We start from the raw sequence: 22,456 nt of genomic DNA on the forward strand, positions 1-22,456 counted from the left end.
TGCTAGTCTACAAAAGCCTATCTATGGAGCTCTGCCATCCTTTTCACAGCTGTGGGAGATATTGAGACACTTCCACAGTATCTCAGAAGTTAAAAAGCAAGTCTTCAAACACCAAGAAAAGTTAAACCTTCTAGGATCCGTGTTCTCCACGTGGAGGGCAGGAGAGCTCACTCACCAAGCTGGAGGGAGAGAAAGAGAACGGGCATTAACAGCAGCAGAGCCACCCCCCGCGGCAGTCCCTGAGCTCACCCACCCCAGGAGCCCAGCAGCTCCCGGGGACCTCTGCGCGTCGCCAGTGCCGCGAACCGCGCCCCGACACTGCCACCTGCCGTGCTCCGCGGCTGCCATCACCCCCTTCCCGGGCCAGCGGCAGGGAGTCATCCCAGGGGAACAGTGTGGGACAGTCCCTGCCGCCCGGCTCCAGCCCGCTCCTGATGGCACCTCCTGGGGTGGGTGGATAACCAGCAGCCCTCTGACTGCCCTTGCTGCTCAGTGCTCGGAGCCAGCTGGGGCAGCAGGAAGGGCCTGTCCCACACGAGTGACCCATTTCTGGGATAACTCAGCGCTCTGGAGCCAAACTGAGTGAAGGGAAGGGCAGTGCCAAGTGACATTGCACAGTGACACCGTGCCCTGCTGCCTGGCAGGGAGCAGGGTGCTGAGTCCTAGGACACAGGGTGAGCTCAGCCCCTCTGCAGGTGGCTGCCAGTGCTGCCCATGGCAAGGCTGCAGCACAGGGGTGTCCCACAGACCTGCAGCTCCCCACAGCTGCGTCACCACTGTGTCACAGAGCAGCAGGATCACAGCTCTGACCACTCAGGCTCATTCTCGAGTACCGCCACGGCTCAGCACACGTGTGTGTCCTCTTTCCTTCCCAGACAGCTGAAGCCCCGGCCTCTACCCCACCTTGCCCATGAGCTGCACAGAATCCACCTATGCTGAAGCTCTGACAGTGAACAAAAACGGATCTGACCATTTCTCATTGTTGCTCTGCTAGGGTTGTTTCTCAGGGGCAATTCCTTTCCCCTTCCAGTTCTGCCAAGCTCTGGGGAGCCAAGGAAGTCAAGAGCAGAGAGCTCAGGATCCAGACATTCAGGAAATACAGCCATCAGAGCTCAGGGTCAGGCTTTTCTTCCCTGAGGGCATGATTAACCCCAGTCTTACTGGCACAGCTCCCTGAAGGGACTGCAGGGAGGAGAGGAGCAGTCACAGCTCTCTATTCCCTGGCTGCTGTCAGAGGGGGGCAAGCAGAAGCTGTGACACCCCCTCAAGCACACCGATCTTTAGAGACTGACATTCCCTCCTGACTTCCAGAGCACTACAGGGAGCCCAGCAGACCACAGGCAGTTCAGAGCTAGGCCACCCCTCTGGGAATAACCCAGGCCAACCAGGAGGGCAGCAGAGAGGCCGGCTGTGATTGCACCGAGCTGTTTGACAGCACTCACCATTTCATCAATGTAGTTGTGGAACTGCTCGTTCATGAAGGTCACAGTGATGCTGAAGACACGGCGTAGAAGGGAGGGCACTGTATTCACAATTTTCTTAGTCAAGACCATCGCTAGCACCAACATGACCCTCTCCTGTTCCATGTCTGAGGGGATGGCTTGTGCAAGCTCTCTCACTACCCTTGACATGTGCCGCGTTATCTCCTATATGGAAGGAGGAGAGGGAGCTCAGTGCAACAGCTGGGGGAGAAAGGGGTCTCAGCACAGCCTGCCAGGACTGCTGATAACTGATGTGCTTCTTTCAGCATCCACAGGATGTCCTTCCCCTTCCTCCCAGGCAGGGCAGCCTGCCTGCTATGTACCCTGAATGACAGTAAGGATCACTCTCTCTGAGCTCAGCTGCTCACCCAAGACAAAATGAAAGGGAGGCAGCACACCACCACTGGAAAATTTAGACAGCACCTTACACACTTAGGATGCAACAGCCCCCTCCTCCCTAGGGTTTGCACTGAGCCTGTCAAGTCCTGAAATGGTAAAGGAATTCTGGGGCTCCCAGGAAAGGACAACCCACCACAGCATAGATCTGGGGCACAAGCTTAGGTGGGGACTGGAAAAAGGCAGAGAAAGTTTCACAGAAAAGCCTTCACATAAGGAAGAGCTAGTGAAGGTGTCCAAGCCTTGCTCCCAAGGTCAGTGGAAGATCAGTTTTCCCAAGACAGAACAATATGCACACACTAAGCTATATTACTAATGTGAAAAAGCAAGGTCAGCAATTAGGTTTAAATCTCAGTCTTATCAAAGACTAAAAGGTTAGGCAATAAATTTGAAGACCTGAAACTTAACTGGGTGGAGAGGGCAGCGGGCGTGAGGAATGGTCAGACTTTGCTGGAATCTGTAAAAACCTGTAAACCCTAGTAGAAAAACCCCACATCACAAAAAAACCAACCAAACAAAAGGATTGGTTAAAGTCATTAAATCCTGCCTTTTGAAAAGCAAGAAGGTGGGTCCTCAATTCTACAGATCATTAGCTTGTAGAGCATAGAAAACTTCATCACAGACAGAGAAAGCCAAACAAGCCAGAAAGCCACAGTTACCTTGAAGATGCCAAGAAGGCTCTGTGGAAGCACACTATGGCCCTTGATCCAGATGTGGATCTAATACTTAGACATCCTTCTTTTTCCTTTTTAACACAAGAGGCTTCCAACTCTATTTCCCCTGCAGAGCAGCAAGGCATGTTAGATGCTGGGCCAACTGCATCAAAGAGAAAGAGGCCACCTGGAAAGGCCACCCCAGCAGGTCACCCATCCAGGCCAAAACCCACTGCTATTCCCAGCACTGAGCCTATGAACACAGTTATGGCACTAAAAAAGGGTCTCATGACTTGCTGTCTCTTCAGTGTTCAGTAACAAGCACAAGTCAAGCTTCTGGCACTAACCTGCTTGTTTTATCCACATGACAATCAGCAGGCACACAGGACTTGGCACCAAAGTCCAAAGATCTTAAGGACAAATACTAACCCTTAACCAGACAATTAATTTTCAAAGGTAAGTCACTGGGCCAACAGAACAAGGACAAAATGCCTCTGAAAGTCAGTCCTTTTCCACAACTACCCACAGCTGTAATTACAGCATCTGCAGAAAGGAGATGAGCCCAAGGAACCAAATTTACACAGTAACTTCTGCCACAGGCTACAGAATCACCTCTAACAAATCTCCAAATTTAAGTGTTTGGGTTGAATTTTAAGATGGCAAGAATTAAATGAGCAAAATAGCAAAGATACAGAAGTCGTAAGCTTGCTGTTTTCAAAGTCACAGCAGAAAGGATGCACAACATTCAAAAGGGGAACAGCTAGCCAGGTTGCTTTTCACTCACCTCTCTGGAGAGATTCTCATTCAGAAAGTGCTGCACTAGATCATTTACTACATTTCCTTGGACATCTTTGTCAAGCTTGTCTCCAATCTCAGCGAGCTGAGCAGCAATGATCCGGATAACGTCTTCGTCTGCCGGAGCGTCAGTCTCTGCCAACACGGAGCAGGATTTAGTCCACAGGCTGCAGCCAGAGCAGGTTCAGTGCAGGTAAGCTGACCCACAGCATTTCGCTCATCTCCATTAGCAACCACCTTCTCACAGTGTATTCATGACAGCTCTAAACCCAACTCCTTTACGTGAACCCAAGTTGCTTAACAGAGACACTGCGCAAACAGGTTTTTAATCTGTGGTTTAGATAAAGTGCAGCCCAAAAAATCACTACAGGGGATATCAGAACATCTCCAGCCAAAATCTCAACAGAACAGCAACAGCTACATCCTGCCCAGAGAGGGGAATTGAGAAACTGTGCATGACCTTAAAAGTCTTTTCCACCCTAAACAATTCTAGGATTTATTGAAGTGACTGTTGTCACAACTTGTCTCTTAAGCACCATCTAAAATACAGCATCTCATAGAACAGTTTGAGTTGGGAGGGACCTTGAAAGCCCATCTCGTCCCAACCCCCTGAAATGAGTAGCGATATCTTCAGTGAGATTGGGTTCCTCAGAGCCCCAGCCAGCCTTAAATGTTTCCAGGGACGGGGCATCCACCGCTGCCAGTGGGCAGCCTGTGCCAGTGTTTCACCACCCTCGTTGTAAAAATCTTCCTTACATCTAGTGTGAATCTGCCCACTTTCAGTTTAAAACCATTACACCTTGTCCCATCTCCTTCAGGCAAAGCTTCCCTCGGTCACTCGTGGCATGAGACCTACGCAAATTTGTATGTGGGGGGGCTATTTACTGCAGCACTTCCTCCTCACCCTGGCTGAGGTCAATGTGCCAGCTGGCACACCCTGGGCAAAGGGCAATAGCCACCCTGCAGATGGCTAGTGAAGCAGGAAAGGGACCAGAAACCTTTTGAGTGAGGAACAGTTTCCACCACAGTGGTAGAGCAGAAAGGGATTCACCCAGTACTAGAACACAACTTGTTCCAAGATCCTAGCCCCAGTACCGACACTGCCTGAGGAGCAGCACGAGGCCCAACTTAACTGCTTTAATATCACACTCCTTGAGGGCAGCTATCATGAGAACCAGCTTTGTGCCCTTGTCCCATGTGCTGCAGACAAAACCCCGGGGTTACGGGTGCTCTAAAAATTCATGGACAGATAAAGTCTGTCTTATCCCCAAGTGATAAACTCCCAACCAACAGCCACACTGTGAAGTTTCTCAATGGAGAAAACATTACTCCTCTGAAACAGTCAACAGGACAGGAAAGGGGGAAAGAAAAACCCCATGTTCAGACAGACATTTGGGCTGGAGGAATGCACACTCACCTAGCTCACCGTTCTGCAGGTGGCCGCTGCGATTGCCGTCACACTGGAGTTCAGACTCATCGTCAAAGCCTCCTCCTCGGTAACGCACAATCCTCCCCCCTTGGCGACGAGGCGCAATCCCCCCTTGAGACACAATCCCTCCTCCGCGAAGCACAGTCCCCCCTTGGTCAGACAAAGGCTCCAGGGACCGCAGCTGCTCTTTGAACTTACAGTCAGAGGATGCCTCCAGGAAGGTGTACAGCAGTGCATGCTCCATCTGGAGAGATCCATTGATCATAAATGTTAGGAAATCACTGTTAAGCCTGTGTTCCACTCAAAAGCTCTGCACATCTGCTGTTTTCCAACCCTAAACATGTGTCTGCGGCCTCCTTTGGACATCCTGGGTAGCATTAGCAAGATTTCAGCGAATGCATGCTAACTCCTGGATATGTACCCACACTGAACTGTCCCGTGCTGAATGACAGATGGCTCTGCTCTTACAAACTGGTGGGGGAAGAGCCAGCTCACCTTCTCCTCGCACTCCCAGCTGTGGCAGCGACAGCAACCCTGATTCTGAGCTCCTCCTTTGAAACACACATGTATGCAGCAAAAACCATCCACTTCCCCCACTCAGACATCTCTGTTTGGAAGGATTTTACCCCTGTGTTTGGGCACTGGGTATTGTACTTCCTGTGCATAAAGAAGTCAGCAGCTCCCCAGTTCAATGTAATCAGAGCAGAGCAGTAACAAGGTGGGAAACAGAGATAGCAGATAGCATAAGCCTGCAAAAAAACCCAAGGTTCACATTTCTTCTCCCCCTTCAAAGGAACCTCAACTAGCTCCATAATAAACCTGTTCAGCTCCTCGTGCAGAGCCAAGCAGCTGCTCACAAGTGTGCAGACTGTCTGCCTGTAAGAAAATACTTAGGCCTAATTTCATCTAGGGAGAAGAAAAATGGTTAAAGAAGGATGGCTTGCTATGCCAACTGCACAAGGTGATCTATGTGCAACCAGGATGAACTTGATAATTGATAGGGAGTTTTGGGGAGTGGAACCTTGCAAGGCCATCTACATAACCCTATCAGTAATACCATACAGGACCCACAGTGCCTGGGCAACAGTAGCACAACTGGGAAAAATGCATAGAGAGTAATTAAGGATGGGTTGTTTACTTGGGAGGAGACTGGGAAGAGAAAAGGAGGAACAAAGTCAACAAAAAGCAGAGTTCAGAAATGGAAATAAATGGAAATGATCAGTCAAAGATGAACAGAAGGCACATCTTCCATGATCTGAGCACGATGTTTACAGACAGTAGTGAAGTTCACCTGGTGACAGAAGCTCTCTGGGACACCCTCCAACAGTCCCCTTCAACAACCCACTGGACTAGTCATTGGCTTTATCTCAGATAAACTTTCTATCACATTATGTTTAAAAAGCTTGTCGGAGGGCGGAGCAGAGGGTTAGAATTGTATCCTAATACAAGCTGGGGTGGGGGAGGATGACAGACATTTCAGTAACAGTTCAAGGTAGTTAATCAGATTTAAGTGTGAAAAATAGCACCTTCATAATTGTGTAAGGTTGCACAAAACAATGCAATAAATTGATCACAGTGCTGTGCCTATTAATTTGATTTATTAGTTTTAGCAGTTTGTAGCGTTATCAATAACCATTGTAGTCTCTTACATAGCTACATCTCCAGCCTGCAGTTTCAAGGGGGAGTGCCACAGAGAGATAACAAGGAAGCAGCAAACTACGCAGTTCCATCCACTCCTCTGTGTTCAGAGCAGTGTCAGGGCCCCTGCAGGAACTCTGAGAAACATGAGAAGGACATGAGCCAACACTAGTGCACAAGAGAACCACTGGTCACTGTGAACAGCTGACTTCAGCCATGCTTGACTCCAACCTGTTACATGGTGGATTCAAAGACAGAGCAGCTCTTGTCACCCTCTGCTTTGGACCAGAACTCCTTGTCATATAAAAGAGTACGAAGAGTGTGAAAGAAAAAAAAATAACTCCATAAATCCACATCTTGCAGCAGAGCTCATGTATCCGGCCATGTCTTGCAGAAAATGACCTTTTTAGTGATGCATATCCATATTTCTGGAGAGCTGGCACTCATGAAAAAGGGCTGAGAAATCCACAACTGCCTCAAGGAGAAGGGCATGTGAATGTGAATAAGGGGCATGAAACTCCTTCCTGCCACAGACACTGGAGTGACATAACCTACGAGTGGGGATTTAAAGCCAAGGTGGTGCTGGGGAGGAGAGGGACAACCCTCACACAGTGCCAGAGGCTGGAATGGAGAGCAGTGTTACCAGAGAGGAATTTGAGCACCTGCTGAGAGCAGGTGAGTTGCTTGGCTCTGCATGCACGGCAGCACAGTCTGAAGTGAAACACCCAGCTGACACCACTGCACACCTGCAGGGCCTCAAGTGTGCCCCCCACTGCCCCCCCCATGCCAGAGATACATGTGGATACTCAGGCTCATTTCAATACTTCCCACCAAATACCAAAAATGGGGGGAAAGCACTAAGGAGCCCAGACAGATGCCCTGCTAACCTGGGCTAGTGATGAATGATCCCGTTTCACAGTAACAACCCCTCATAATTGTGTTTTAAATAACTAAGTGTGCTGGTGGAAAAGAGGGAGGAAGTGAAAGCAGAAATTAATTCAACCTCTAAAGCAAACCACAGTAATATTTCAGGAGACCGTGAATTGCCCACCTTTTTAAAGGCTCTTAAAAGTCCAAGGGCAAAACACAATCTCAAATACATTTAAAACACACAATAGCCCACAGGCACTCTCTTAACCATGAGCCCTTCTTTTCAGAGTTGTTATGTCAGACTAATAGCTAAAACACAGGCTTAAGCCTTTGCTGCCTTGTATTTCCCTCTGTTCCATTCAAACCCCCATTGCTGCTACTCACCTCTACCCTAAAGAGTGCTGGCTGGGGAGAGTGCAGTCCCCTCTGTCCTCTTCTCTGGGACCTGACAGAGTTCTGAAACAGGTCAGAGGTGACCTTTCTCCTGGGTTTGACTTTGCTGGAGGAGAGACAGATGTTAATTCAGGTTAGAGAACTAGAAACAGAACTCTGGAATGAAAAGTGGGGATTTAGCACTAAGACTGTGGCAGGACTTTGGCTTTGTGCAAACTCCTCAGGAGTTATCCACACAAGCAATATTTCTGTAGGTTAGGTAAAGCCTCAGCTTGCACATATTCTGGTTTTATAGAGAACATTTATTTTCATTTCGAAGTAATTCAGACCAAACCCAAGGTGTTCGTGTTACAACTGGCAAACAGTGGATATCCTCTGCTATTAACTCCTTTTGAGTTAAACACTACTTCCTGAAGCATCACAGCTCAGACCACAGGAAGCCTGAAGTAGTACCAAGCCTCCTCTGCCCACATCCCATTTGCTTGGAAAACCCCATTCATCACAGCAATATCAGCACTGCCATCCCCACCCAGCCGTAGCCTGTGCCAAAAGCTTCGTGTGGCACCACGGCAGGACTCCACAGCTGGTCAGTGCGAGAAAAATCTCATTTCTTGAATTTAGAAAGACGGCAAAAGTTTGCAAAACAAAAGGAATAAAACGAAAAGGAAAAATTACAACACGTGTTGGGTGTCCTAGGCACGCAGGATTCCCAGGAACACACCCTTCAATTCAAAAGTCCCGCTTTTTAAACATTCTTAAGGTTCAACCCCGTTTACGTCATAGAAGAGGCGTTCCCCTCTTTCTGGTTGGCTGTGTCGTGCTGGGAGGTGGAGTGTCCAGCAGCATGGCAGCTTCCAGGACCAGCCATGTGGTATAAGGGGTTTCCTTACCAATATTCATTTACAGTTCCCCTATTCCCGTTCGCATGTTTCCCTGACACCGGTTCCAGGCTGAATCCGGCGTCTTACAGCTCCGCGATAGGCCCTATAGGTTAGTAAAGAAAAACTCTTATGTTAGTGATTTGCTAAATTCATTTGCTTGTAATAAAACCGATTCTTTATTTCCCACAGTCAGACAAACCTGTGCTGGCTATTTGGGGCTGGGAGCAGCCAGCTGACTTTATAACACAAGCTCAAACTGAACAGACCTGCCCATCCTTCAAGGTGCAAGAAGCTGCACCACCCTCTGGTCACACCACCCTCCGTCATGGAGGGGGAGATGTTCTCCCAGGCTTCTGGCAGAAGTGATGCAACACAAGCCACTCCAGCTGCAAGCTGCACACAAGTGGCCAGATGTGCTGGTGAGGCTGCCTGACTGACCAGCACCAGTGAGATTCTTTACTCACCAAAGCCCTACAGCCAGAGCTCTTCCCGCCAAACGCAGCCCAACAGTGCTGGGATGACCCACTTTTTCTCATTGTTGAGAATTCCTGTAAATTGCTGGAGGGAGAGCTGAGCATCGACAGATGGTGACAAATAGACTAAATAAAATATCATCCTATAGAGGGACCAATGTAATCTTTTCTTACAGCAAGAGGATGGAATAGAAATTGAAGTCAAGACACTTCCTTGGGGGGTTTGCCACCTGACACATCTTTCCTAGGCAAGCTCAGAATGTGGCTTTAACACCCAGATCCCCTACACTTTTTGTTCCACACTGTTTCATACTAGCAGCAAATTCATTTGGTTCAGTCTGAACACTCATGGTAAGAGACCACCAAAAAGAGACACACTATTGTCTTTTCCCACTGCCTGCTTTAGAAGAAGAGGCACAGACCGCTCCAGTCTGGGAGGGAAAAGCAGCACACTGCTCCATTCCCAAAGCAGAAAACACAAGTCAAACAAGGCAGCACAGGTTTATTCTGGGCATGCCCACAAAGCCAGGCCCAGAAAGGCAGGGAACAGCAGCTTGGCATGAGCCTCTGCACCATCCACACCAGCTTACTTTACTGATAAGAAGCTGCAAGAGGAGCTCAAGCCCGGGCATGTTCCACACATCAGTTCCTGGAATTGTGCAGGAAAGGTCTCTACAGACTCAAACACTGTGTTTTGAAAGCACTTATGATTTTCAGAAAGAGGCAGATGCTCACATGCTGTTTAGAGCAAAAAAGTCCTCCCTGAGTGCTGGGTGCCCTGCACAGGTAGAACACCTTGATAAGGCCTCAGTGCAGGGAGGAGAGACCTGCAATGTGTGTGGTTCTTCCCTCCCCTCAGGGATCATCTCAGCTCTGGGCAAAGTCCACAGAAATAGAGACACTGAGAAAAAGTCACCCATTGTAGTTGCAAAGTGGAGTTTTGTCCTCTCCTGCACATGAGCAGAGGTAAAACAAAAAAAAGAACAATGAAAAATTCCACCACACTCCAAAGTACTTATACGGCAAAAAAAATGAGATGAGGAAGCTTGAATATGGTAATTTCATGAACTGAATTTCCTAAATCAAAGACTGACCACCCAGGCAGTCAAAGCCCCTGAAGGGTTCCTGCCCTTGGCTAGCAAAGTTCTGCCTGGGTGGCCAGAGAGGAGGAAAAAGGATTTCTCCCACACCACAAAATGGCTTCCTATTACTGCAATCCAGGGCCAATCATTTTTTATTTAATTAACTAGTAATTCCACAAGCCTCAAGTTTTACATAATTACTTTGAATCAATGCAAATGGCTTGGATAGTCACCAAGTTCCTCCTGAGAAGTCAAATTCCTTAATGGAATCTGAAAAAAAACCCCAAAAACATGGACCCCTAAAGAGCAAACGCCAGTCAAATGCAATCATGCTGATGCCATCTGAAGATTTTAATCACTAAGACTTTGGAACCCTGATAGTTTTAGATTCAGCCTAAGACCATTTCTGGTAGATGGAAAAAGGTTTCCTTATACTGGGTAAAAGGAATCTTTAGTTGAAGAATGAGAAAAGATGGATAAAGGCTACAAACCCCATCTGCATTCACATTCAGAATAAAACTAGATCATTTGCTAAGGCTGCTTTAGGGCTGCTGAAAGCCTGAAAATGAAATTTCACAAAATTTAATTGAAATACCAATTAGTTTTAATACATTATTCATTTTCACACTTTCAATTCGCTCATTAGACAAATGAGCTTTATGTGTTAACAGCTGCCTCTGAGAAACCACTAGATGCCTTGAATAGATTCAACAGATAAGATTACAACCAGTTTTTTGGACCAGTTCTTTATCTCTCACTTGAAAAAAAAATGAAGGGGGTACTGCAAACACAAGTTTAGGACCCTTAAATCAGTTCTACAGAGTCAGTGCAGGGATGTTCATTCCAATTCCACATTGTATTGGGATGCAGGGCACTGGAGAGGCATATGTGAATTAAATATAATTACAGTCAGAGAAGCACATCCACCAGCCACTTGTCAGCACAGAAGGACAGACCTCCTTCCACCCACACACATGCCAGTTTTCACAAATGAATCCTGTGGATGCTTCCCACAAATCAAGTCTCCAAGGTTTCCCCCAAGGCAACCACGACTCTTTAGATGGGGCTGAGTACACCCTCAGTACATGCTGCCCTCCAACAACACAGGTCGTTCAGGTCTGGCGTCCCATCTTCTGTTTCTCCCTCTCATCCCCGAATTATCCTTATATCATCCTTTAAATCTCACAAGGAACTCACCAGAGCAACTGTTCCCATCTGCAGCCCACCAGTGAGGGGTGGCAAGAGCAGGCAGGACCAGAAGCCTCTGACTCCGGGCTTTAAGGAGAGACAGAACTGCAATTTTGCAGGGCAGAGGAAAGGGAGAGGCAGGACTGCAGGACAATTTCCTCTCTTCCACACCTGCATCTTCTCCTACATCATGCAGTGAGGGGTAAGCCAAGGGAAAAGCCTTGTATGCTGGATAGCACTTCTCCCACAGCCCTTGCTGACGGTGCCCTGCCACCTTGGGGAAAGAGGCAGCACTGGCCATCGCTGTGCTGGACAGAGACCACACTCGGTGCTCCCTGCCATAACCATGGCCACGGACAACTCAAGGGCAAACACTGCAAGCACTCACTTCATCTTCCCAGGTGGGAAGCTACACACGGAAACAGCAGAGCTGCAAAGCAGGCAAGGTGTCACCCAGCGTGGGGCTCTGCTGCTCTCAGGCACCGCAGGTGTGTCAGCAGCAGCTTCCTGCTGGCTGCAAGGATCGGCAGGGAGCGTGTGGGGGGAGACACTCAGCAGCTCTCAGGGCTGCCATAACAGGAGTAGGTCCCAGAATCCCTACAGCAACACTGCTAAGCCACCCTACAAATCAGCTTTCATCTCTTCTCCACGCTTCTGCTACATCTTCAAGACAGCTCAGAAAAGAATCCACCCCACAAATAATGCCTCTGCTTGCCATCACTTCTCCTCAGACCCTTGGCCTCTCCTCACAGCTCAGCCTGTGAGTTACTATTCTCAGCTGTATCAGACACTGTCTGGTTATGAAAACATTCTCTTTCCAGCAGGAAAGCCGCACGCCTGTAGGACTGTCTCCTTTAACAACTTGTCTGGATTCCAAGACACCTCCCTTACAAACACCAGGACAGTCACACTATCAGTCAAAGGATCAATTGTGTGAGTTGTCAAGATACTTATCTTTGTGTCTCACACTTGAGTTAGGAGTGAATTAAAGTCTTTGAAGCAGAAACTGCAAAAAACCATCAGTCATCGAGGAGTCAAAAACTTCCATACTGTGTACTGGTTTCCCTGCCTGGCAGCTGCAAGATAAGAACTGTGGTTTTAGCAGTCGGGATGACATCATTATTAGAAGAAATGGAACAGTGCCTGTTTGTCCCTTCCTGGACCTGGTGGCTCTTACCTGTCTTGTAGGCAAACATTTCATTGCTGAGCTACAGAGCAAGGCATCATTTTACAGGCAGGGAAATGGAGTACTTGATATGTCCTGACATTTTAAACCCACACACCAAGCCATAACCACTCAATTTCACTGTCTCTGAGAAAACTTGCCACAGGCACAACTACTTTACTTAACCAGCTATTACTGGAAAATAAGGAAGAGAAACAGCATCAGACACATGAAGTTCCTTATTTGAGGATATTCCAAGCTGTGCCACTGTTGTCCGTAGCACCAAAGGAATCCCTATCATGCTGCAATGCTCAATTTCTAGCCCATAAACCCACCAAGAACTAAACAGCCCAACTACCAAATAACCAGAGCTTTTCTTCATATTTCCCTAGCTATGGAAGAAGCCAGATTACTCCCACAGCTGCTGCACACACACTTCAGACCTTGCAAGGAGAGAGAGAGAGAGAGAGAGAGACAGAACTGACAACAAAAGGGAAGATATCTTGTTGGTGTGCAAAACAGTGCTGCGATTAATAAATAGGGTGTTATGATAACCACAGAAAACTTGTTCCTGTCACTACTTACCCTGCAGGACATGCCACCCTGTAACAGTGCTTGCCTCATCTGAGACCCACTGCATTCCTAAAGTTGAATTTGCTTCTAGGCTTTGGAAAGAGAAGCAGGGTGGTGAGGGAACAGAGACATTGCAATGTATTAGCCAGGTGATGGATGGGCAGAACAGGACCCTCTGGACATCTCTGGATGCACATACACATGCTGCTGTGAAACCAAAGGGATGGTTTGGTACCACCTGGTTAATGCCAGAGCTATTGGCTTGGAGGGTCTTAGGGCTTTCTCCACCATAGGGAACACTGCTTCCAAACTAGAGGTATTTTCTGTCCATTTGCCTCCTAGGGAGGATACAACATCAACAGCTTATTTTGGAAGTGGCAAAACTGACAAGCCATGAGCACAATACTTGGAGATGCCAGGAGCTCATGGGCCAGAGCAGGACAGACCTCATCCCTCAGTCACTTGCGATTTGTTTGCTAGGCTCTCAGGAAAGACACCCTGTTTGTCAGGAATCACAAGACTACTTAAAATCCAACCAGGACAACTTCTCCCTGCTACTCCCAAGCACTACTGCCGCTTACATGAGGCTTTCAGCTTTTGTTTCTATTCATTTCAACTTCAAATTATCCTCCTTTAAGATGCAAATAATGCTATTACAAATCACTCCAGCAAGGGAAAACAAAACCCACCACCAACACAAAGCAGTTTACCCTTAACACCTTTGATGTAAAAATACACTGAAACATGCTGAATATACTTTCTACTCCGAACAGTTTCAGTGCTTATTTATCTTCCAGTATTGAGTGGCACTGAAACGCTAAATGAAACACAAAGACACGACACCAATAGATGCTTGTCCAACTACTTCCTTAGCTGGGGCATTTTTATCTTTGCTTCTTTATGCTGTTTAAGTGTAGAGTGAACATCTCAGCCTGGACACTAAGTACTCTCAGATGTATATTTTGATTTGGAAATACCTTGCACACTTTGTTTGATGGGGCTTTATTTTCCTCTTTGAGGAACTCTCCAATTCAGAAAACTAAATTCGAGATTACAGTAAAAAGAAGGTGCCAGTTGGCCCTTTTGTTATAGATTTATTTCGGTTCCTGAAGGTCTATTGCCATTTCATGAATTGCTGAAATCCTCTAGTTATCTGGGCAGTACTCTGACTTCTCGGGAAGAAAAACCTCCAACTGCCTCATCAACCACTGTTTTCATCTGGCTTAGAATGCTCTGTTGCTCAACCCCTGGGCAGCACATGAATGAATAAGAAGGAACAGTGCCATTTTACTAATTCTCTTAAAAAAAAAAAAAAGAAAAAAAAGAGGTAGGCAGGAACTTTTGATCGCTGTGGTTTCTGTATCAGATCAGTGACGGGTGTCACTGCATGACAACACTGTTTATTCTTAAGAAGGCAGCCTACAGGCACAGCTGGGCTTAAACTGAGTCAGCAGGAAGCCTGCAGCTCAAACTGCCCCAAAGCCTGGAGCTGGGATTTGAATTCAGCTAACTAGAGTCAGACCCAAATGGAATTTGCACATCTCCATGTTTTGGGCATGGCTGTGACTAAGACGAAGGGGCAGAACTTGCATCTTGACTATCACAGTGCAGGTGGTTTCTTTTGATCTCTCACGGAGCTGAATTTTCCCCCTTTGGTGTTGAGCAAAGTAACTCCAGCCAGGTGAGCCCAGCCTGCATTTCACTTCCTCGTTAAGGTTAAGAAAATACTCCTACATTTTCTAAGGACCTGGCAGGAGGAAGCAGAGCAAACCCTGACAAAAAGGCACTCTCACACTCAAGACTGCTGGTCTTTACAGGGTTAGCTTCATCTTCGAAAGTATAACTATTCCAGCCCAGCAGCTGCAACACACCCCTGCAACAGTCACAGGGCATACTGAAGCAGTTCTTACTGTTTGTCTCTGGGAAATGACTGGAAAAGAGGAAGGACTGAAGAATTACAGTTCCAGTCTTTCGACATTACAAAGGAAGGACAAACAGACTGAGAGCAGGGAGATCCTCAGTAATGCTGGTAAGTGGTGAGCATCGGGACAAACTGCAGTCATCACAGGGGATGGGCAAGTGACAGTGTCCATTCAGAGAAATGCAAGATTTGCCTCTGGATTTAGAAGGTGCTCCTGCTGGGCCATGGCCATTGGACCCTTGCACTCTGGCATTCTTTTACAGCTGAGCACTGGCAAACTGATCAGTTCCTGCAGCAGAGACAGTCTCTCATCACTTGGCAGTAGTGCCTCTGACAGATGCAGGTGCCCCTTGGACAGGCTCTGCCAGCCAAAAGACCTCAGAAAGTGGGACTGGATACAATAACTGCCATGCCACCTAGAGGACAAAAGAATCCTCCTTATTTTAGTTTTAACACATGTACCACTGTTATGTGCCAGCATAAGCACAGATTTGTCAGTAAATCAGGAATACCACTTCATATTGCAACTTCGATGCATTTCACAGCTGATACCAACAGTAAAGAGGAACGTAAATCTGTCTTTCCTTTGCCTGACTGGCAAGTTAGATAAGCAAAGTAAGAACCACCAAAAGTAATAAAAAAAAATAAATCAAGAAGACAGCTCTATGGGCACAGGTGGCCACTAACAGTAGCATTCTCTCTGCCCTTGGTTACCTTCAGGTCATATGACCAGACAAGAAGTCCTTTTCCAGACTCATAAGTACCAGGAATATCTGTGCTGCTTTCTGAAACAAACAGCAGCTATAAAGATGCTTCAATGTGAAGTTTAAATACTGGATCAGCGTGGGTCATCAGAGAACAGCACTTGGTAAGCTCCCTGCTTAGTTAAAACAAGGATGCTGGTGCAACAGCCAGGAGGGCACTCATGGAGCCACTAAGCAACAGCTCAGTGCACTGGACAACTTACTTTCAAGGGAAATTTTTCTCACTGGTGCTCCCTGGAATAATTTTAGTGGAGTCTGTTCACCTAAGCAGACTCTGAACATTCACTAAAAAAAAAAAACAAAACCAAACAACCAACTTCAAGTATTTATGGAAGATAGGATACAAAGAGACATCTTCACAGGTGCATGCTTATGTGCTCTGAAAGCATACACAACCCTGTCTCAATATTTGACAGCTTTTCCAAAAGATGAAAATGAATTTTAAATTGGCTCCCTTGCTCCTAAACATCAAGCGTATCATAGATATAAACATCTCTTACATTCCTCACTTTTATGAAAAAACCACATATCAGCACAAACAGCCAGAGAGACAATCCCCAGAAGGGAAGCCTGACACTGGTCCTTTGATTACACTCTCCCACTGCACTGCACTGCAACCTCCCACTCCACCACCATAATTAAATTGATGAAGTCAGTTAAAAAAAAAAAAAAAAAGATAATCTTGAAGGAATCTCTTATGACAGGAGCCCAGACACCATCAAGAACCTTAAAGAGGAAGTTGTGCATCAAACCAGGTAGCCACGAATGATGGTAACGCAAACTGGCATGCATAACCCTGACCAAAGCCTTTTGACAGCAGCGCCTCAAACACTGTGAGCATAAAAGAAAACATTACCTCTTTTAAACACCTTTAACAAAAATACACAGCTAAGGAAACACCCTCTTTCAAAGAAACACTGCAGGAGCCATTTGGAAACTGTGTCAGCAGAGTTGCAGAGCAGTTGCCTCCAGGAGCACACATTTCCTAGTGCCAGATAAACAGGAGGTGCCTCAGCACACTGCTTCTTCCACTCAGCAGCTACAGCTGTAGGTCTAAAAACCACAGTGAAAAAGAGTCTTTTTTTTTCCTAGGAGAAGACACATGACTGTGCATGAAGCAGCACAAAACCATTTCACTTTCAGTTCTAACTTCGGAGGAAACACAGGTTGATGTCGAAACACAGGAAGAGAAGACAAAACCGAAACACGGCAAGTAGCTGATCTAAGTGGATTTGTTTGGTGTGGCTGTCAATCTAAAGGCGTTACAGTAATTACAGCAAACTACCAGAAGTTACACTGACCAAGGAACGTATTTGCTCCTTTAAAGGAGAGAAGAAAACAGCCCGATATGGAGAGACCTGGGCATTGCCCATTCCATAAACAGCAGCAAGAGCATACTAGGAACTGGCCAAAGGTCACAGCGTTTTATCAGGAAATACAGCAGGTTTGCAGACACTAAAAATTCAACATCAGTGTGTGCCATGATTGCACACACAGTCCAACTCCCCTGCTCATACTTCAGTGAAGCTGAATAAAAGCTCTGATATTTTAAAGGAAAGTGGTGAGCAAAACACTGGGGTAGGAGGGGTTTAAAGCCACAATGACACTGTCCTCTCTTGTGAGAAAGGGCAGCATTCTGAGGATGCATTAAGGTGTACAGGCCTTTCCTCATGTTTATCAGCAAGGACAGTCCAATCAAAGCCTGTCACGGCCAGGAAGCACCTCCAAGCAGTGCCACTGGGATGCAAAGAGACAGGGAAACCAGCAGACTGGATCAAAAACAGAAGCCACTTAATGCCCAAGGCAGTGCTAACAAAGCTCCCAGCCATGGGGCTACTGGAGGGGAGGGGACTGAAGAATTCTTGGAGCAGCTGTTGCCAAGAAGGGTGTGAAAGAGAAAACACACCCCTGCGCTCTACACTAAGCAATTCCTTCAAAAAAGCACGGAGAAGGCAATCTGTGCCATCACATCCAGGTGCAAGGAGGTGCCTAATGCATACCACTGGCAGCTAGAGTCCTGTTCACTTCCCAGGATAGATGGGATAACAGCAGGGTGTCAGGACATGGTTCACTACTGACGTCTGGTACAAATCAAGGTAACCGCAGAAGCTTAACAGATTGCTTTCAAAACCTAAAGAATGAAATTGGACACTGTGTGACTCAACATGCCTTTTTACCTTTTACTCCTCCTTTTCCTATATCCTTCTTATCTACTCTGGGTCAAAAAAATCAGACTTTTAAAATCTCTGGGGAAGGGACCATCTATGCACAATCTGTAATCACTACTGATGAGTTTTAATTAAAGCTGAACTCAGCTCCCTGCAACCTCCTCCAACCCCAAGACAAGCCATCCAAAACTAACAGGGGCTCAGTTTTCAAGAGTTTTGCACCTTTGGCCATGAGTTCCACTTGCTAATTAGAAATATTTGCATGTACCTGGCTTTGCACATCACACAGATATGGAGATAATTCCAGCCCCCAAAACTCTGTAATCTGCCACAGACAAAAAGCCACAGCATGCCAAGAAAAACACAGAGGAAGGCTTTTTGCAAAAAAACTCCAAAACCAGAATTGATAGTAATTTCTGCTCTTTCACTAGTTGAGGAACTGCTGACTGGTGAAAATGAAACCTGCTCGTCTGCAGGCAATTCCTTTCAGCAGAGAAACCGCAAACCAGGCTGGCTCCCTACCCCCCTTCGACTTGGTAGTTCATACCCAGAGGTCAAGGGAGCTGCTTTATCAAGGAGCCAACACCTCATAGCTGCTCCTCCAGCAGTCCTTGCATCAGGCATATAAACCTGTTATTAGAGACAGTCCCTTCTCCCCCTTTTGATGAGGCATAAGGCAAGCGATGACTTCCAAGCACCAGGCTGCTCCAGGAAGGTCTCCAGAAGTGACAGTCACTAGATTTATGTGTCTGCCTGCTTCCAGTCTAAACACTTTCATTGTATTACAGAAAAAAAAAATAATCTGATCTGTCAGCTCCTCAGACTACTGCTGAGTGTGGATGACTCCTGTCATCCTGTTACACAGGAAACACAAAATATCCGGAAACAACATCGTATAACATGACCCCAGGTGAGAGCGCTCAGTGAATACACACACACACCCCAACCTTCCCAATTATATATCACAGCTCTTACTGTTTTGGGAGCTAACAGAAATAAAAAGCCATACTGTGCACCTTTACAAGGCCCTCACATTATCCAGAGGTGTAGCATCCCGGTGCTGGGTACAGACATGCCCAATTTCCAGGAGCAGAGACTCCAGGTTTGCACAGGCAGCCCTGGTGGAGTGTTGCACATTGTTCTGCTGCCTGTGCACAGCAAGAAACTGAGCTGAACTCACAGTCTCAGCTGGCCTAATCTGATTTTGAGAAATTGGGAGGGCAGAAACCCAACAAAACCACCTAACCAAGAATCAGTCATATTTTTTCTTCATAAATTCAGCAAATGTCACCCGATGCGAACAAGAAGGCGCTGCCAAATCAGAAGGGAGGATTTTCACACCCACCCTTTTTGGTGCGAGGTAGCCTATCCACAAGGTCTGCAATCACCTGTTACACTCTGCACAGGCACAACGGAAATGCTTTGTAATGACAGACAAGAGACCTGGAAGGGAAGACAGGAAAATGGGTTGCAGAAATCCAATCAAATTCTAGCACAGTGCTAGAATGCCTTTTTTTACACAATGCATTCCCCCAGGGTTTTTGTGAAATACCACGGGCACAGAGGAGACTACAGGGAATAGATGTTGCAAAGCTTTATCCTAAAGAAGACTCTGAACAGCACTAAACTTATGTAAAGAAGTTGCAAAGGAGTGGAAAAAAAAACCCACACAGAAAACCCCCTTCTTTTTAAATAACACCTTCTCAGATGTTATACTTCCACAGGCAGGTGAAAACAGTTTCATTCTGATTAGCGACAGAAAGTTATAACACAACACCAACCAATCTTCCCCACAAGTGGACTTTTTGCAAAAGTCCTTTACAAAAAAACCAAAACAAAACAAAAACTTAAAAATTATTTCCTGTTGGGGAACCACTTTGCTCCTTCCTCCACCAAACATTTTAACGGTTATGAAAAGATAACAAGTATCCTACAACAAGATTTTGGCCCAGATACCCCAAGAAATATCAAGAAAAGTTCACAGCTTTTGAAATAAGCATGGACCTTCTGAACTAAGACTTCGGTGATTTAAATAACTCTGAGGTCCCGTACTTTTTTTTTTTAAAGCTACAAAATATTGTGCTTTAAAAAAAAGACAAGAAGCCCCCCAAACCCATCAGTTTGAGAGCCACTGTCACCCCAAGTCACAGACCATCACCAGACCACGTGCACTACAGAAACACCCTCCTAAGGAAGGGGTGCCGCTCACTCCGTTCCTTCCCACCTCGCACACCGCCCAGCCTCCAGCTCCAGCCTTCCGTCACCCTGGATGGAGCATGCCGTTGGGTCACGGGAACGTGAGCGCTCCTCACAGGAAACAAAGGGACAGCCGAAGGCACTCACCACCTCAGCAGGCGGCCAGACACCTACAGCCCCAGGGAAGGCACCGAGAGCGGAGAAAAGCACACACCGAACTGACTCACCCGTATCAACTACCAGCTTTTCCTGCAAGTTTTAACGCTATTATTAGAAATCCTTTCTTGCCTCGCTTTCTCGCTGTAGCTGCCACTCCCACATCCCTCTTGCTGGAAGGCTGAGGCAAGCGCGGGTCCCTCTGGAGTTGCCGCTACAGGATTAACTCCTTCCTCTTCCCTGCCCAGCAAACGCCCCTCCAGTGCGAAAACTCTCACCAGGGACTGAGGGCGATGTGTTGGACTTTACCACGTAGTCCAAAGGCAAGAGGGAGCTTTTTATGATTTATGAGATAGCCCCCGAGCTCCCCGGGGACGGGGAGGGCAGAGAGCGGCTCGATCCCCGCGGGAAAAGCACAGAGGGGCCGGAGGCGACAGCAAGAGCCGAGGGTCGCTCCCAGCACGGGCGGAGGGACGGGCGGGACAGCGACACGGCCATCGGAGACCGAGCGGGAAACACGGCAAAGGGAGAAAAAACCGCGCCGATGAGCGCCAGGCCAGACTCGGCGGGCAAGAAGGAAAAGGGAGAGCGGCAGAGGAGTTCAGGGAGAACGGGAGGGCAGAGGAGTTTCCAGCATCCATAAGGGAAAGCAGAAGGCGCGCACGGCCCCCCGCGGGGTCCCTTCAGCCCGCAGGCCGGGGGGCTGCGAGGAGCAGCGGGGAGCGCCCGCCCCGGCGCTGATGCCCCGCGGCCCGGGCGGCGGCGGGCCCGGCCCCCGACCCGACACGGCGGGCGGCCCTTCCCGGGCGCGGCCGCACCGACCTCTCGGGGGATGGGGGGAACCGGGCGGCGGCCGATGCACACCCCGCCACACGCAGGTGTCCCCGCCGCGGGCAGGCGCGGGCCGTACTCACCGGGAGCGGGGCAGGAGCGCTCAGCGGCGGCGGCGGCAGCGCCTCCTCTCCCGGTATTTGAGAGGCTCCGCGCCGGCCCCGCCCCGCGGGCCCCGCCAACGGCCGCGCGCGCCCGGGCCGTGAGGGCTCCGCGCCGGGAGCGCTCCGGGACCGCCCCCGAACCCCGCGGTGCGCCCGGGCGGGGATCCCCGGCCCCGGCACGGCCCCCCCGCACCGGGAGGGATCCGCTCGGGGTGGGGGGCAGCAGAGCTGCGGAGTTCTGATGGGTCCCCACCTCGTGCTGCTGCTTGGCCGAAGTCTCCTCGTCTATGCCCCATCTATAGCCACTCCCCTCCCTGACAAATGAATTTAAATTTTCGTTTAATGTCGTTTTATGGGCTTAATATCACAGAATCGATCAGGCTGGAAAAGACTTCTGAGTTCACCGAGTCCAACCCGTGACCGAACACCACCGTGTCAACCAGACCATGGCACTGAGTGCCATGTCCAGTCTTTCCTAAACACCTCCACGGACGGTGGCTCCACCACCTCCCTAGGCAGCCCATTCCAATGTCTAATCACCCTTTCTGTGTAAAAAACTCTTCCTAATGTCCAACCTAAACTTCCTCTGGTGCATCTAAAGTCGATGTGCTCTCATTCAGTCACTGCTTGCTTGGGAGAAGAGGCCAACCCCCATCTGGCTACAGCCTCCTTCCAGGTACAGTAATATAGTCCTATTTAACTAATATAGTACTACTTAAACTAATTTGTATTTAATACAGCCTTACACTTTAACACAGTTCCGTTTAAAGCAATGCTTACCTGGTATTCAGTGCAGGTTTCCCCCCGTCACACTTTTCTTCCCAACACACGTGGTCAAGGTGCCGTGCTCAGCCTTGGGATCACCCCACAGGGCACTCCACGGGTGTTTGACCAGGGAGGGGCTGATCATAGAGCGCTTTTTAAAGTTCCTGGGACTCCGTGAAATGGACCAATCTGACTTTGATTCTGGTTTGAGTCATATTGGTCAACCCATCAGGTGGTTTCCTGCTGGGAATGATGTGGGGGGGAAAAAGAGACATCTGCTGACTTTTGTAAGTTCCAAGGAACTGAAGAAAAGTTTCTGTTTCTTCAAGCTTTTCAGCTTGGTCTCGGAAAGTCAGCACTGTGAGCTCCAAGTAGGCAAGACACACTCTCTCTCCCTTGTGCCCAAAGTACAGTTTTTCTCTCAAGTGTTTTTATATTTTTTGATTCTGGTACCTGAGTAATACAGATTCTATATTTGTATAGGAAATGTTAATAATAAACAAGAGATGTTATCTTTTGCTTACAGAAATCCAC

At 47.9% G+C, this 22,456-nt stretch overlaps 1 protein-coding gene across 5 annotated transcripts; it reads right to left on the bottom strand.

Annotated features, from left to right (window-relative positions):
- BID (BH3 interacting domain death agonist) lies at nt 1–22,033 on the bottom strand. Of its 5 annotated transcripts, none has more exons than XM_027680759.1 (8): nt 21,938–22,033; nt 7,647–7,761; nt 6,624–6,692; nt 4,905–4,998; nt 4,743–4,865; nt 3,315–3,460; nt 1,443–1,646; nt 1–179 (listed from the first exon to the last, which is right to left on the bottom strand). In XM_027680759.1, the coding sequence occupies exons 4-8, from the start codon at nt 4,996–4,998 to the stop codon at nt 168–170; spliced, it is 579 nt and encodes a 192-aa protein (XP_027536560.1). In that variant the 5' UTR covers nt 6,624–6,692; nt 7,647–7,761; nt 21,938–22,033; the 3' UTR covers nt 1–167. The 5 variants fall into 5 exon arrangements, with proteins under 5 accessions (XP_027536560.1, XP_027536557.1, XP_027536559.1 ...); XM_027680756.1 differs by lacking the exon at nt 21,938–22,033 and adding an exon at nt 21,137–21,218; XM_027680758.1 differs by lacking the exon at nt 21,938–22,033 and adding an exon at nt 21,087–21,186.
- Nucleotides 22,034–22,456: the final 423 nt, after the last annotated feature.

The sequence above is a fragment of the Neopelma chrysocephalum genome, unplaced genomic scaffold (assembly GCF_003984885.1).
Source record: "Neopelma chrysocephalum unplaced genomic scaffold, ASM398488v2 Primary Assembly neopelma1_59, whole genome shotgun sequence".
Lineage (NCBI taxonomy): Eukaryota > Metazoa > Chordata > Aves > Passeriformes > Pipridae > Neopelma > Neopelma chrysocephalum.

What these genes read in the sequence shown, in the direction of transcription:
- BID (XM_027680755.1), bottom strand. Translation starts at nt 6,484, where the DNA reads ATGGAACTGCGTAGTTTGCTGCTTCCTTGTTATCTCTCTGTGGCACTC. An exon ending in GGAGCCTTTGTCTGACCAAG is followed by an intron (nt 4,866 to 4,904) that starts GGGGGACTGTGC and finishes TTGTGTCTCAAG; the next exon opens with GGGGGATTGCGCCTCGTCGC. An exon ending in CCTGCAGAACGGTGAGCTAG is followed by an intron (nt 3,461 to 4,742) that starts GTGAGTGTGCAT and finishes CCGTGTTGGCAG; the next exon opens with AGACTGACGCTCCGGCAGAC.